We start from the raw sequence: 15,738 nt of genomic DNA on the forward strand, positions 1-15,738 counted from the left end.
ATCTCTCCATCCCTGGCCCCGCCTTTTTATTTGCGGTACAGGGGATGGAACCCAGGGACATTCTACCTCTGAGCTACACCCTCAGCCCTATTTTTTAGTCTTTTTATTTTTGAAACAGGGTCTCACTGAGTTGTGGAGGGCCTCACTAAGTAGCTGAGGCTGTCCACAAACCGCGATCCTCCTGTCTCGGCTGTCTACATTTTTTTTTTTAAGAGACCGAGTAGGGGTGGATGGTCTCCATAGACCGGCCTCTAACTCCTGGGCTCCTGCTTTGGCCTCCCACATAATTAGGGGGAACAAATGCACACCACTGCAGGTGGCTCAGTCTGCATTCTCTTAAATGCCCCATAGGCTCCAACTCTATAAGGACAGTAGTGAAGGAGCTTGCAATTCAAATTCATAAGCCAACTGAAGACCCCAAAGAGACAGTGCCCAACAGGAAAAGAGTAGACAAGAAAATATAATAAGACAGTTAAACATATTTAATAGAAATGTTAAAATAATCATTACATCTCATTGCTGAAGTCATGAAATATGCCTTTTGTAGTCAAAGTAACTTTTTATCATGCAAAAAGGAATTTTTGTTATCACATTCGTAAATATAGATTATATTTTAGAACAAGTTTATATAGACTTCAAAAGGAATAGGCTCAGAGAGAAAATGGAATTTATTTAAATATTATTACAGTTACATAGTATGCTGCTGCCATATCCATATTCACAGTTTCATAAAGTAAAAAACTAAACTTTAGACTCAGCTCTGAAATAGATGCATTTTCATTAATACATTCACTAGTTAGGTCTGTTCTTCTAAGACAGGAGGAAGAACAGAATAAGATATTTTTAAAGAACAAACTCAACCTGTCAGCAGCAAACTTCAGTTAAGTGAAGTTGGAAACCAGTGTTCCCAACTGAAGTCCTAAGTTGGCTCTCAAATTAGAGTATAAATCACAAGGCTTACGAACTTCTGAGAGCATACTGTGTGGTGATTTATTAACAAATAAATATTAAAAATAGAATTCTCAATTTTAAGAACACAATTTTGATCTAGTCAATAAAATATATTCAGAGGCATCAAAGGCAAGTAACACCAACATCTAGGGTTATTCCCCAGAACTGTGAAGACGTAGCGCTGAGATATCAGGTATCTTTCTACAACCCCTCTGATGGCAACGCTCGGGGACCCGCACCGTTTGCCAAACACCAGGAGCACCAGTGTCATGTTTAGATTTGATGCCAAGTAATACAGCCACTGTTCTGAGAAGGAGAGAATTCTCAAAACAGACTCATGGCTTGTAAGAGGTGGGACCATAACAAGAGTCTGGAGAGTCACCACGAAACCGTGCAGGTCCCACGGCTGCATGGTCAGTGACATACCAGCCAGTACTGGGGCTGCCGACAATACCACAAATTTTGTGATTGTTTACAGGGAAAAACAGTAAGTTAATTTTAAAGCGTATAACTAAATTTCAATGTAACTTAACCTCATAATTAACAGCAGAATACTTAATTTCATAATCCTTTAATAACTGTAAGTCAACTTCACCAATAAAGCATTTTCCTTTGTGTTTTAATTACCAAATGTTCTCGGCAATTTATTATTAATGACAATTTATGTGCAAGTCTAATCTTGCAACAAATAGCTTTGAAATAAATTCCAGTTGGCACAGTACCAAGACTTAAACTTCACAGTACTGCCTGGAAGTGGGGGGTCGCGAGGCTTCAGAGGGAGTGAACACCTAGATGTTGGGGTTCCTTCTCCCCCCTTCATCCAGGCCTTGGGGAGTCGCTGGGACTGTGGCTGTGGTGTCTGTGGGGCCGAATTGCAGGGATGTGGACAGGTACCAACACTTCCAGCTATTGTACTTTTACTACAAGCCAAGACACTTTAAATACATCTGTTATACATATGTACAAAGAGAGGATGTGAACCTATATACACTTTTAACAGAAGAATGACAGTAAAATATGTGAACCATTTTCCCCCAAATGGATTCTGTTTGTTTAAACAAGAATTTTCTTTCCATCCATCTATCGGAGTCCAGACCAACTATGCAGATAGGATGCCCATCCGGAAGAACGGGAAGCATTTTCTTCCTCTCCTTTGGAAGGTTAAAAAAAAAAAAAAAAAAGTATTACATTTTCTCATTGTGAAATCTATTGGAATCATTCTGCAAGTTAAGCAAATAGTATCTTTTTCACTGGATATATGTCATCTAAAGACACATTAGTTGTTATTCTAAATTTCTCTTTCTTAAGAATATGATTTGGCCAGGCATGGCGGTGCACGCCTGTAATCCTGGTACTTGAGAAGCTGAGACAGAAGCATCACAGGTTCCAGGCCAGCCTCAGCAACTTAGCTAGATCCTCAGAAACTTAGCAAAACCCTGCTTCAAAATAAAAAACAAAACACACATAACCAAAGAAAGGCTGCCTTAAATATGACGGAGTAGTAGAGCCTAAAGTTTAAGTCAAGAATAGAGTGGCAATCTATCCAGTTTAAATTTTAACTATGACATTTGCTAGTTGTGTTACTTTTTATGTTATTATTTTTATTATTATGTGGATCATTTTGAAAATGGCATACATTCAGACTGTGCTTAGTGCCCCCCCACTGCCCCTCTCCCCATCCCAACAATGAGTGTCCAGGTTAACCATGCTACATTCATACTTTTACACAACAGCTTCAGTAATGAGTAAAGATGGTACATACAGGACATTTTGATACTAGGTATATTAATTTGAATTGATTTCCAAAAGAAATGCAAACAAAAGTGACATGTGTCATTTCCAAGGTTCAAATGAAGTGATAATACAGAGGACAGTTGCTCTAGGGTTCTCCAGACATACGATGAAGCTTTTATGAACTAGAATTAAATCTGAGGTATTTTAAACTGGAGAGATTTTGATGGTTTTTCATTTCATTTTTGGTTTGCTTTTTATAAAGACAATAAAAACCTAGTCTACACCCCCCCCAAAAAAAAACCCCAAAAGGGTTGGAGGTACAGCTTGGAGGTAGAATACATACGGTATTAGCTATCTCGGGCTAATTTAATGCTGTTTTTTTAAGTTGGTGCACTGTCATCAGCCATCACGGTGAGGTCCTTTGTGACACATACACGCACGCGCAGCGCTCACGGTTACCTCCAGGTCTCTCACTCCGCCTTCCCCAGTCAGTCTTCACAGCGATACCAAGCACTTCGTGTATGAACAGAGACTTGCATAGCTCCATCATCAGATCTCTCCTTTCTCCACATCTCCACCTTCCTCTCTGCGCCCTGTCCCACCAGTGTCCCCTTGTTTATGTGAGGTTTTCTTCATTTCCCAGTTTCTTGCTAGCTTCCACATATGACTGAAAACGTATGGTTCTTCACTTTTTGTGAGCTGCTAATTTGACTAAGCGTAATATTCTTGAGTTCCATCCATTTTCCTGCAAATGGCATGACTGTGTTTTTTTATGGCTGAGTAGAATTCCACTGTGTGTATATGCCATAGTCTTGTGATCCATTTGTCTGTTGATGGACACCTAGGCTGGTTCTATAGTCTGGTTATCATGAACTAATGCTAGTTTTATGCTTCACATTTCAGTTTAGTAAACATTTTTGTTTGCTATTGGGGATCGACACAGGGGAATTCTAGCTCTGAGCCACACATACCCCATCCTCTTTTAAAAATTTGAAATGGCTGGGGGTGGTGGCACATGCTTGTAATCCCCGCACTTGGGAGGTGGAGACAGGAGGACTGCGCAGGTTCGAAGTCAGCCACACTGGCTTAAGAGACCCTGTTTCCAAGTAAAAAAAAGTACAAAAAAAAAAAAAATAGGTCTGGGAGTGTAGCCTGGAGGAAGAAGGGCTTCCAGGAACCCCAGTACCACCAAAAAAAGAAAAAAAAATTTTGAAATGGGTCAGGGTTGCTGAGGCTGTCCTGGAACTGTGACCCTTGTTTCAGCTTCCCAAGTACTAGGATTATAGATGTGTGCCACCATGTCCAGCTCCAAAGGTTCAACTGTAAAACAGTGATATGCAATCTTGAACTTAACTCCTTGAATAGCTGAGTTAAAAAAGAATCTAGAAATCTCGGCTTCCTGGTTCTGTCCTCTTACTTTTCCTCTTCCCTGAGGTAAACACTGTGCAGTGTCCAAAATTACACGAAAACGATTCTCTACACACGTTACCACCACATAAGGAGCACCTCCACTATTCTGAACACCTTCCGCACCACACGCTGATGTTAGGAACCAGCGTGTGCTGCTGAGTATTCAGCATTTGCCTTCCTCCATCAGAAAATACCAAAATACACTTCCTACCAACCAAGCAGTATTGACAAGGAATTTCTTTACATTCTTTTAAGTAGAAGCCTTTATCTAATTTAATCTGGAGTCTTAAACCAACAGAATTATGGTAAACCACAAAACTAAATAACTCTTCCCCCCCAAAGAAAAACCCAACGTTTTAATCATTTAAAAATCAGGTTTAAGGCCGGGCGTGGTGGCGCACGTTTGTAATCCCTGCGCTTGGGAGGCAGAGGCAGGAGGATCGAGGCCAGCCACGCTGGCTTAAGAGACCCTGTTTCAAAAATACAGAAAATAGGTCTGGGAGTGTAGCCCAGAGGTAGAAGGGCTTCCAGGAATCCCAGTACCACCCCCCCAAATATATATATATATATATATATATATATATATATATATATATATATATATATATATATATATATATATATATATCAGGTTTACCAAACTGGGCATGGCAGGTATGCTTTTAATCCTAGTACTTGGGAGTCTGAAACAGGAAGACTGCAGGTTTGTGGCTACCCTCAACTACTTACTTAGTGAGGTCGTCTGCAACTTAGTGAAACCCTGTCTCAAAACAAAGAATTAAAAAATAGGGCTGGGGGTACAATCCCACAAAACAACAACAATAATAAAACAAAACAACAACAACAAAAAAAGGCTTACTGAGGTGCAATTTACTTATGGAAAAATTCTTGCTTCCAGCCGGGCGTGGTGGTGCACGCTTGTAATCCCAGCATTCGGGAGGCTGAGACTGGAGGATTGCGGTTCACGGACAGCCTCAGTTACTTAGTGAGGGCCTCTGCAACTCAGTGAGACCTGGTTTCAAAAAAAAAAAAAAAAAAAAGGGCAGGGGGTGTAGCTCAGAGGTTGAATTCCCCTGGGTTCCATCCCCAGACCCGAAAAAAAAAAAAAAAAAAAAAAAAATCTTGCTTCCTGGTACACAGTACTGAGTATCGACTAGTACGGTCTTAAACCGCTTCCCAGGGTGTGGAACACCCCCACCTGTCCAAAGCTTTCCCAGGTCTCACAGTCAGTCCCTCTACTCCCTGGCAGTGTGTGGTTTTCTGCATATGTCCATATATATGGTGTATAAACTGAACTCTATATAAAAGCTGCCAAACTTCCCCAAGGTGGTCGTATCATCTCATACTGTACAGGGATTCCAGGTATTCTTATCTTTTTATGATCAGCACAGCTGCCAGCCTAGCATTCAGAAAAATTCTAGGTTTCCAAGAAAAATTCAGAAAGGGGTTCCCTCACTTTTTTCTCTTTTTATTATAATTTGGGCATTAAAATACCTCATGTGACAACCTTAAAAATAGTGGACACTGTCTTTCAGGACATGTCCTTTTCTCTACCCTTTGCTCCCTGGAAATAGTCGTGATTACGTTTCTTGAGCACCCTTCCAGGCCCTTTTTGTGTTTACATACATATACATGCACCACAGCTGGATCTCATGCAGAGAATCATTTTCAACATTTTAAATGAAAGAACTCTTTCTATGGCTTAAGTCATTTCCATTTCTTTTCTGTTTGCAGTCTCTTTATCTGAGCTGTATATTTTATGAACTGTTGTACAATGAATCATCACAAATGTAGTTGTTCAAAACAACAGACATCTGTTGAGATCAGGGATGATTTTGTTCCAGGGTCTCTCACAGGGTTGCATAAGATGCTGGCGAGGCGAGGCTCTCACTGAACTGGAAGATCTGATCCTCAACGCTTACAGTAGTTGGCAGAATCCTGCTGCTTACGGCTGCCACTGATGGCTTCAGTTCCTTGCCGCAAGGGCCTCACCAGTATGGCAGTTTGCTTCATCAAAGTGTCCCAGCAGAGAAGGCAGAGCCTCCGAGGAAGACAGAAGTCTTGTGACCTAGCACTCTTGCTGTACTGCTGGTCGGCCTACAGGTCATCAAGATGGGTTGTACAAAGGTGTGGATTTTTGGAAGTGGGAATAACGAGGGCAATAGCTCTGTAGAAATCTGTCTCATGGAAGCTGAAGGGGGAGATTCTGAGCACTGGTTATGTGTTCTGAGTGAGGCAGACTTGCTCCAAAGAATAATCAGTCAGAAAATGGGAACATTTCCATAAATCGAAATGCAGATGGCAGTATGTTCAGCTGGAATGAACAACATATACTAGGTCTCGTGATACAATAAAGATTCAGCTGTGCTTGCTCAGTTCTGGCAGGACACTGCCCTGCTCAGTGTTCCTGGCAGCCACTGCTCTTCTTCAGTAAAAAAGACTGGAGAAGAGCTGCGCTGATAAGGTTTTACATCCTCTGCAAATCAAATCAGGCATGTACAGTGGGTGAGTGGGCATGCTCTTCTGATGGTCTGGAGGTCATCAAAAAGGCCCGGAGATAATCTTGACCTGATTTCCTGTTGTACTGTTGGCTGTGTCCTTCTTCATTTACTTCTAGAGTATAGACCTTGGTGTACTAAGTAACTATATAGAGTTCTGCAAATTGTGACTGAGTTGAGGAGTAAGGAAAATGTAGAGGAGCAACTCTAAGCTCTTGCTGGAGCAGCAAAAGTGAGGCCCCAATTTTGCAGAGAGGTACTGTGCTGCTAACTTATTTGGGGAGCAAAGCAGCGTTCCTAAGTTCTACCTCACTCAGAAACGAGTTGTGCTGAGCTCTACCCTTGAGGGAGCCAGGTGAGTTAGTAACAGGGGTGGTGCACACAGAGCGGCGGTGCTCCATGGTGCTGCTTGTTTGGGACCACTGCTGCATTCGACGTAGACTTAGTGACAGAGATGTGACAGGTGCTCTGAGCAGCTCACAACAACTGCTTGGGGTTTAAGTCAGGTCCCTAATGGGTATTTATCACAAGGTGTTTGATGTTGTGTTCAGAGTTGGGTAACCGATCTTACTTCCTGAGCTAATGTTTTTCAAGTATTTTCTGCCCTCACAGTGAGAATAGCTAAATTTTACACCAAGAACTGATAGTTTCAAGAAACAATCCCCCCACTGACAAATGGGATTGAACGAACTTACAACCTAGGGAAGTTGCTCTACAACGGGCTACATCTCCAGCCCTTTAAAAAATTATTTTGAGACAGGGTCTTACATTGCCCAGGCTGGCCTTCAACTTGCGACCCTCCTGCTTCAGCCTCCTGAAGAGTTGGGATTATAGGTGTATTCCACTGTGCTTGACCAAGAAGCAATTCTTCCCTCACTAGATTCATGTATTCTGATGTCTGACTTCTTTTCATTTTTAAAAAACATTCTGGGTGTGATCCACCAAATTAATTTCACTATCCATAAATCAGTAACAACCCAAATAAAAAATCCTGTCATCAACTTTCATCAACTTTACATCATACACACTGCTTTGAAGGAGGAGGCACTAGGTAAGCATGGTTTGCTCTGATGGTCCTGTCCTCCATGGGGCCAGAACAGTGGATCTCAGACTGTCTCCCGGCACACCCCGTAGCTGCAAATGTCACTTATTCTCTGTATGTGACGACATTGCTGCTGGGCGGTCAGACCGAAGGCCCCTGTCTGTATTATCTACGTATTATCCTTCTTAACTCTCATACCTTCCACCTAGGAAGTTGTCCTTTGGCTGGGTGAAATCAGATAACTACAGCAGCTGTGTGTAGGCGCCTCTAATATATACAGCAGCATTTGTGCATCCGAAGCATTTATGACCACTTTTTTTTTTCAGTACCGGAGATGGAACCCAGGGGCATTGTACCTCCGAGCTCCACCTCTAGCCCTATTTCTTTTATTTCTTTTATTTTTGAAACAGGGTTTCACTGAATTGTGAAGTGCCTCGCTAAGTGGCTGAGGCTGTATGTGAACTGCAATCCTCCGGTCTCCGCATCGCGAATGCTGGGATTACATGCCTGGCCTATGACCGCACACTTTTAAACTTTATTTTATAATTTTTTTCTTTTTGTGTGTGTGGTACTAGGGATTGAACCCAGAGATATTCTACCTCCAAGTTATACCCCAACCCTATTTTTTATTCTTTATTTTTGAACCAGGGTCTCACTAAATTGTAGAGAGCATAAGTAGTTGTGAACCTGAGATCCTCCTGTCTCAGCTTCATCCTCAAGTACTGGGATTAAAGCGTGAGCCACCACATCCATCTGACTTAAAAAAATTTAAACTCCAGTACAGGACAGCTTTAAACTGCATTCATCTTGAAAATGGAGTACTGGTTAGCCCAACCACATGCTGACCTACATGATGTGCCGTCTCCAGATAGTATGGAGGAGGGAAAGGGATGAAGTAGGAGAGAAACCAGTCCGTGTATGTTTAAAAAAATGTGGTATACAAAACCACATGAACTCAACACTAGAATATAAATCCAAATCTGAAGCGTGAGAAAATCACATTAAGCATTATTCTGAATATAAAATGATATAAATGTTCTATATCTGCCACCAAATGTTAAAAAGTCAAAATTCAACTCTAATTACAGGATACATACTTGAGAGAACCAATCCAAGGGAACAAAATTTAAAAATTATACTTTTTAAAAGTCATAGAATCATAAAAAAGACTAGTCACACACAGGAAGCCTTAACCACAAGGCCCCTGGTTAGCATTAAGTTACCCTGGTGCTCTGTTTACATACCTTGTGCAATGGTAGCAAGTTTTCCCTTTTCTTCAGGGCTGAGCTGCAACATGGTATCTATGACAGGAAGAAGCCTCTCTCTTTCACTACCCGGTTTCAGGAAAATGAACTGTAGCAAGACATTCTTCAAGTATTCCAGGTTAGCAACAGACTTCTCTCGCTCTTGATTTCTTTCCAATCTTCTTATTTCACTTTTGAGAAGCTGGTGTTAGAGAAATGAGTTAAATGAGGGCTTAGGAGTTTCTGGTTACACATGGCAGACTGAACACGTGTGTTACCGTTTCTTCTCTCTGAACGCCACTTCCCCCAAAGACAAAAAGGGGCTAGGAGAGGAGAAAAGAAAAAAGGAGCAGTATGAAGAAATCACAAGAAGATGGGAGGCAGATCAACGGGAGTGACTCCTTCCCGCAGCTTTCCAAGTGCCGCCGACAGGAGAGACTGCATCCTGCGCAAATACGGGCGAGCTCCTGCCTTGGAGGCGAAGGGCGACGTGGGAGTGGGGGCCGGAAACTGGGCACTGTGCGAGGTCTGCAAAGTGAGCAGCTGCGGCCACAGGCTGGCACCACGATGCTCCCACCACCTCAACTCTGTGGAGTGAGCTGAGGAGGGCGAACAAGTGTGAAAACAGGTGCCACCTAAACATCCACATCCTCCACCTACCCGGCCCTGCCCTCCTGGCACAGCCCTGGCAGTCAGGGTGCTCACAGTGATAAGCACTTTACGAAAAGTCAAATTCAGGATGCAGTGACATGTAAGAGGGCAAGTCATTCTGAAATACGACCAGAAAAACGGGGCAAAGAAGACATGAAGAAAATAGTAGGAAGTTAGCCGGGCATGGTGGCGCATGCTTGTAATCCCCGTGCTTGGGAGGCAGAGACGGGAGGATTGCGCAGGTTCGAAGCCAGCCGCGCTGGCTTAAGAGACCCTGTTTCCAAATTTAAAAAATATATAAAATAGGTCTGGGAGTGTAGCCCAGAGCTAGAAGGGCTTCCAGGAACCCCAGTACCACCAAAAAAAAAAAAAAAAAAAAAAAAAAAGAAAGTAGTAGGAAGTTAAAAGGACAATTTCCAGGTTTAAACAAAGAGGGAGCTTCTGTAATATTGTTGTATTTCATAATTTTAGGTTAGTACAGGAAAACTAGCCTCTTTTGTCCTAAAAACCAGAGTCATTTAAAAAAGTAACAATAAAAACTTGGGTAGGGAAGTCCATGCCTGTAATCTGAGTACTTGGGAGGCAGAGACAGGAGGATCACAGGCTCAAGGACAGCTCAGCAATGTAGTGAGACTCAACAACATAAACAGTACTTCAAAACAAAGAAAAAAGAGTGAGGGAGTATAGCCCAGATGCAGAATGGCCCCGGGTTCAATTCCCAATACCCTGCCCCCACCCCTCCAAAAAAGCAAAACAAACAAACAAACAAACAACCCAGGGACAATAAAGTTCAAGAAATCACTAAAATGTAAATATTTGGAAACATAGAAAATAAGTCACTTAGGTTTACTAGGTTAGTCTGTACTTTGTTAGATATGAAAATCCTTTGATTAGAGGGAAAATGTTATTTTATAGAGATTAGATATTATTTTGTGGTATGACATCATTTATATGTGATTTATTAAAAGTAAGTAAATAATTTGGCATTTAAAAACATCAATCTGCTGGTGGCCTGCAGAGCAGCAGGACGAGCCTCCACTGGTGCGTCTTGCTCCACCACTTCCCAGCTTTATCTTTTCTCTCTTCCAGTGATTATGAAGATTAATTAAGACAATACAGATGTGAAGTCCAGGTCCAGGACCCGGCTCATGAAAACTGCTCAGCAAGTTCCATGAACTTCTTAGAGGCGGCTTCTCAGTGAGCCAGGGAAGCAATGTCTTATTTGAGTAATCTTCAATTGCTCTGAAGCATTCCTGGATAGTTCTAGTATTGTGTTAAAGAGGGAAACCTTCCCATGTCTCTGTCATCTCCATATGCCAACCGTGGGGGGCATTAGTGCCACCAGCGTCAGCAAGACGACACACATTAAAACCGCTTCACGGAGCCGGGCGTGGTGGCGCACGCTTGTAATCCCAGCATTTGGGAGCCGAGACAGGAGGATTGTGGTTCACAGACAGCTTCCGCTACTTAGTGAGGCCCTCTGCAACTTAGTGAGACCCTGTTTCAAAATAAAGAATAAAAAATAGGGCCGGGGGTGTAGCTCAGCTAGAATGCTCCTGGGTTCCATCCCCAGTACCGCAAAAACAAAAACAACAACAAAAATACCGCTCCATGGTTTGCCTTTATAATTGAAGAAGATTGTGCCTACTTCAGTTTTATTTAGGCACATGTGGATCAAAATGACTTGTAAACATCTCTCCAATTTCTAAATCCCATAGTGGTTTCTTAGAAAAAGTAGGGATTGAGAACTTCTAGGCAATAAACAGAAAAACAATATTTCTTACCGTCAGAAATGTAATATAAAAAAATCAAGATGTTATGGATGCATCTGAAATGTGAAGTTTTAAACTTAGGTACACGAGGGTAATGGGGCAGAAAAGCAAGCTGTGCAGGGCGTTCTCTTGGCGGCGAGGCATGCTGACCTCACCTTGATCTGCTCCATGAGAATGGCGTTGGTGGCTTCCGTTTCCCGAAGCAGGCTGTTCAGGTGGTCTGCACTTTTTGTGGTGGAGTTGAGCTTCTGAACCAATTCTTCTTTGGTAAATTCAGCATGCCACAACGGAGGCTCTGCAAGATGTTGTTCTATGAGTTAATTTTCAAAATCAGATTACAGATAAAGATTCCACATAAGAAAAACATTTAAATGTTAGCATCTTACTTTGCAATATTGTGTCAGCTTCATATATTCGATATAGTTCAATTAAAAGATTACATGTCAAGTAAAAGACAAAAGATGGAATCTGTGTCGTGACACATTTGAACTCAGGGGCATTCTACCTCTGAGCTATACCCCAAGCTCTTCTTATGTTTATTTGGAAACAAGGTCTTGCTAAGTTGCTGAGGGTGGCTTCAAACCTGTGATCCTCCTGTCTTAGCCTCCCAAGTACTGGGATTGCGGGTGTGTGCTACCACGATTGGCTCATAGATTTTAAATGAATATAACCCCTATGAGTCTCCAATTCTAAAATTTTTCAGTCTTACTTTCGGGATTGAACCCAGTGACTTATGTATGCTGGGCAAGCTCTCTACCAGATACCCCTAGTCCTAAACTATTTTATTAGTTTTAGAACACATCCTCTATCTAATAATGTTCCAAGAACTTACATTATTTTGCTTATAATGAAGGATGCATTAACATAAATTGTTTATCTCATAAACCCTCCTAAGAATCTTTTATGAGGTGTGGTAAGCATATTATTCCAATTTTTATAGATGAGGAAACAGGTTCAGAATTGATAAGCAATTTTGGCAAAAATCACAAAGCCAAGTTGAATTCCAGAGCCCACGGCCACTCCCTCATGATGTTTCCAAATGAAAATATGAACTTTGCCGAAGGGACCGTGACCTGTGGTTCCCCCCCACCTTCCTGTGGATACAAATGGCCCTTACTCCAGGTGGTCTCAAAGCTTCAGAAAGATGACAGGTTCTCCCTGAATTAAGAACAGTAATATTTATTACAGATAAGAACAATATGTTTGTAATCCCAGCATTTGGGAAGCTAAGACAAGAGGATCATGGTTCATGGCCAGCCTCAACTACTTAGTGAGGTCCTTTGCAACTCAGTGAGACCCTGTTTCAAAATCAAGAATAAAAAATAGGGCTGGGGGGTGTGCTCAGAGGTAGGATACCTCTGGGTTCTTTAGTCTCTCACACGCGCGCGCGCGCACACACACACACACACACACACACACACACACACACACACACACACACACACACACCCCACACACATATGCGCGCGTTGATATTCCAGAGAAAGCTCCTGGAATGGTCTCTTTCTGGAAGTGGAAAATGCCCACTAGGATTTTATTTTAAAGGATAGTTGCTTCATACTGTAAAAAATTTTCCATTTGGACAAGTGGTGAAATATTGAAGGGCATTTTATTGGAGCAGTTCCAAAAAGCACATAAAAATTAGAGTAATATTAATTAAACAAGACAGCAAAATCCAATAAGAAAACCACTTAGAGTAGCATACCAAGTTTAGTTTCAGGAGAATTCAGAAGCTGCTCTAAAGACTGCGTGTGTGTGCCGGCAGAAGACACGGACTCTGTATCAGTTGTCTCCATTCCTTCTCCCTCTTCTCGAGTTGCAGTGTGCATGTCTAGAAGGGGGAGGTCTGTGTTTCTCCTTTCTCGAAGGTTCTTCAAAGGTTGGTGGGAAGAAGCTGGGCCTATTAAATATATATTTTTAAAAAGGTATGAGATTGTTCAAAATTAATGGATTTAGCCATAACAGAGATACTTGATGAAATTAAAATGATCCTGTGGATGGCAAATGATAAGGAAATTAAACAATTAGATGACAAGTAAATTCTGTATGAAGAAAGAGGTGCTGAAATAATCTGAAAAAACTTAGTCACTGACCTTTCAACCATTTTAGACATTTCAGCAGAAGCTAGAAATTGCTATCGGCTAGCTACACTAGACTGTCTGGATTAAACACAGATTATAATGTGGTACTACTTATTTGTATTAGTTTACGGCGGAGGACTAGCCTGCTGCTAAGCATCCGAGGTTCTGGATCTCTGAGGGCCAGGCATTTCCTGTTGCTGTGGACACAGCACACCTGCTGCAGTCGGCCCTGCTGCAGATGCTGGTCGCTGCCCACACACCTTCACCTCCGCTGGTCCCCAGCATCCCACACTGAGCCTGCAATCCAGGGTAAGGAACGAATCCATTACAGCGCCTGGGCAATGCTTTTCTGTTTCCGATAATGAACATGTGTAGTTCAAAGAAATGTAGGGTTGTCTGTGTTTCTGACATTCTGCCAACTGCTTAGGCCACTGCCGATTCCTAGATGACAACCTCTTGTGCAAGCTATTTTTTATTTTTTTATTTTTTGTGGTACTGGGGATTCAACCCAGGAGCATTCTACTTCTGAGCCACAGCCCCAGACCTATTTTATCTTTTGTTTTGAAACAGGAACTCCCTAGGTTGCTGAGGGCCTCACTAAGTTCCTGAGGCTGGCTGTGATCCTCTTGTCTCAACCTCCCAAGTACTGGGATTACAGTTGTGTGCAACCACACACATTTTGTGCAACTTTTTCCCCCTTAGATGACTACTTCCTTTTTGACTTGTGGCATATGTTAAATTCTCCTGAAACTGGTTTCTGACCTGAAAGTGACCTGAAGCTGCCAATGCTCCAATGACATGGAAAATAAACACCATCAACTTATGACTAAAATAGCATTATCATGGCTGACACTTTCCCATCTCTTCCTGGAAGGAGAACATAAGTTGTTGTGTGTGGTTGAAATGAAACTCCAATGAGTTCATTAGAAAGGGAAGCAGCTGTATTTTATTTATACCTCTTTTGTGATGTTTCTTTTCTTCTTGAAATTATTTTTTGCATTCCTTATGCTCTTTCTGAATCTTTCTGAGACTCATGGGACGACTTAGCACACAGTAAGTGCTTAGTAAATGTACCTTGAGCCTATTAACTTATTAAGTTGAAAAATAACTTGCAGGTGTGTTATTATTTGAATGTCTATCCCCTCTAAAAGTTAAAAAGTAATTAGGCAAAAGGGTCCCAACACTCATGGGTGGGATTAGTGCTGCTATGAGGGCAAGTTCAGCCTCCTCTGCCCTTCCCTTTGTCTTCTACCATGTGATGGTGAGGCAAGGCCTCACTGGATGCTGGCATCTTGATCTTGGACTTTCCAGCCTCCAGAACTCTGACAAGAAAATTTCTGTTCATGATTAAAAAAAAGGGAAGAAGCTATACTGGCCAACAGTTTTATAAGTTCAGTGCTGCTTGGGTGTGTTTAAGCCCCTTGCCTTTTTTTTCTTTCTCTCTCTCTTTTTTTTTTTGTGTGTGGTATAGTAATGGGGATTGAACTCGGGGACTTTCTACCTCTGAGCTACATCCTTAGTCCTGTTTTATACCTCTTTTGTGATGCTTATTTTCTTTCAGATAGGTTGCAGAGAGTCTTGCTATGCTGCTGAGGCTGGTTTCAAACCTGCAATCCTCTGGTCACAGCCTCCTGAGTACTGGCATTGCAGGAATGCATCACTACACCAGGCTCCTTTGCTGTATTTCTAATGGTTTTAACTAATGAACAGATATATTCAGTGATCAAAAATGGAGAATAAAAAATATTTAGTAGTCAATATTAGAATTAGGACCCATGTCTTAAGACTGATCAAAGTATGTTTGAGCCAGAGGAAAACAATATGCCTTTACATGGAGGGTAATAAACTCATAAAAACAGTACTTCAAGAGGCAATATAAGCTGCTATAAGCATAATGAAGAAGGGTTCAAATGGTTCAGACACCTCAGGAAGTGAATCCAAAATTCATTAATTCCAGAATTGACACTGGTTAACACCTAGCAAGTTTCTGGCTAGTGAAATAAATAGTGAAAACACATACAGCTAACATTTCCAAGGTACATACATACTTCTTGTGGTCGGCTCACTCTTGAGCTGAAAGAGCTGAGCTTCCACCTTTGAGAGCTGCTGCTGTAAAGTCTCCATGGTCTTTCTGTGCTCTTCCTGCAAATGGCGCACTTGATCTCGAAAGCTGTTGCGCAGGACCTCGTTCTGGGACGTGAGCTGGCTCACAGTCTGGGCATGCTCAGACTTCATCGTCATGTTCTCGGACTGTATGGAACACAACCTGAAGGGTGAGAGCAGCTTAGTTTACATGCTGACTCCGCCCTTCTCAGCTGGATTCTGTGAGGGAAGTCCTAGGCTAAGAGCCTCACT

The 15,738-nt window shown here is 42.0% G+C and overlaps 1 protein-coding gene across 2 annotated transcripts in view; it reads right to left on the bottom strand.

The window, feature by feature from the left end:
* Nucleotides 1-2,031: 2,031 nt before the first annotated feature.
* Nucleotides 2,032-15,738, bottom strand: part of GCC2 (GRIP and coiled-coil domain containing 2) — a gene marked incomplete at its 3' end in the record, with an annotated part of 43,026 nt that continues 29,319 nt past the window's right edge. The window contains exons 18-22 of one of the 2 annotated variants that reach the window (XM_080711639.1): nt 15,432-15,649; nt 13,008-13,202; nt 11,458-11,597; nt 8,880-9,081; nt 2,032-2,102 (exon numbers count right to left, since the gene is read on the bottom strand). In XM_080711639.1, coding sequence (XP_080567765.1) covers nt 2,032-2,102; nt 8,880-9,081; nt 11,458-11,597; nt 13,008-13,202; nt 15,432-15,649 — 826 coding nt within the window. Of the gene's footprint in view, nt 2,103-8,879; nt 9,082-11,457; nt 11,613-13,007; nt 13,203-15,431; nt 15,650-15,738 lie in introns of both variants that reach the window. The other variant, XM_080711638.1, reaches the window with a different exon arrangement.

The sequence above is a fragment of the Muscardinus avellanarius genome (assembly GCF_963383645.1).
Source record: "Muscardinus avellanarius genome assembly, chromosome: 15".
Classification (NCBI taxonomy): Eukaryota; Metazoa; Chordata; class Mammalia; order Rodentia; family Gliridae; genus Muscardinus; species Muscardinus avellanarius.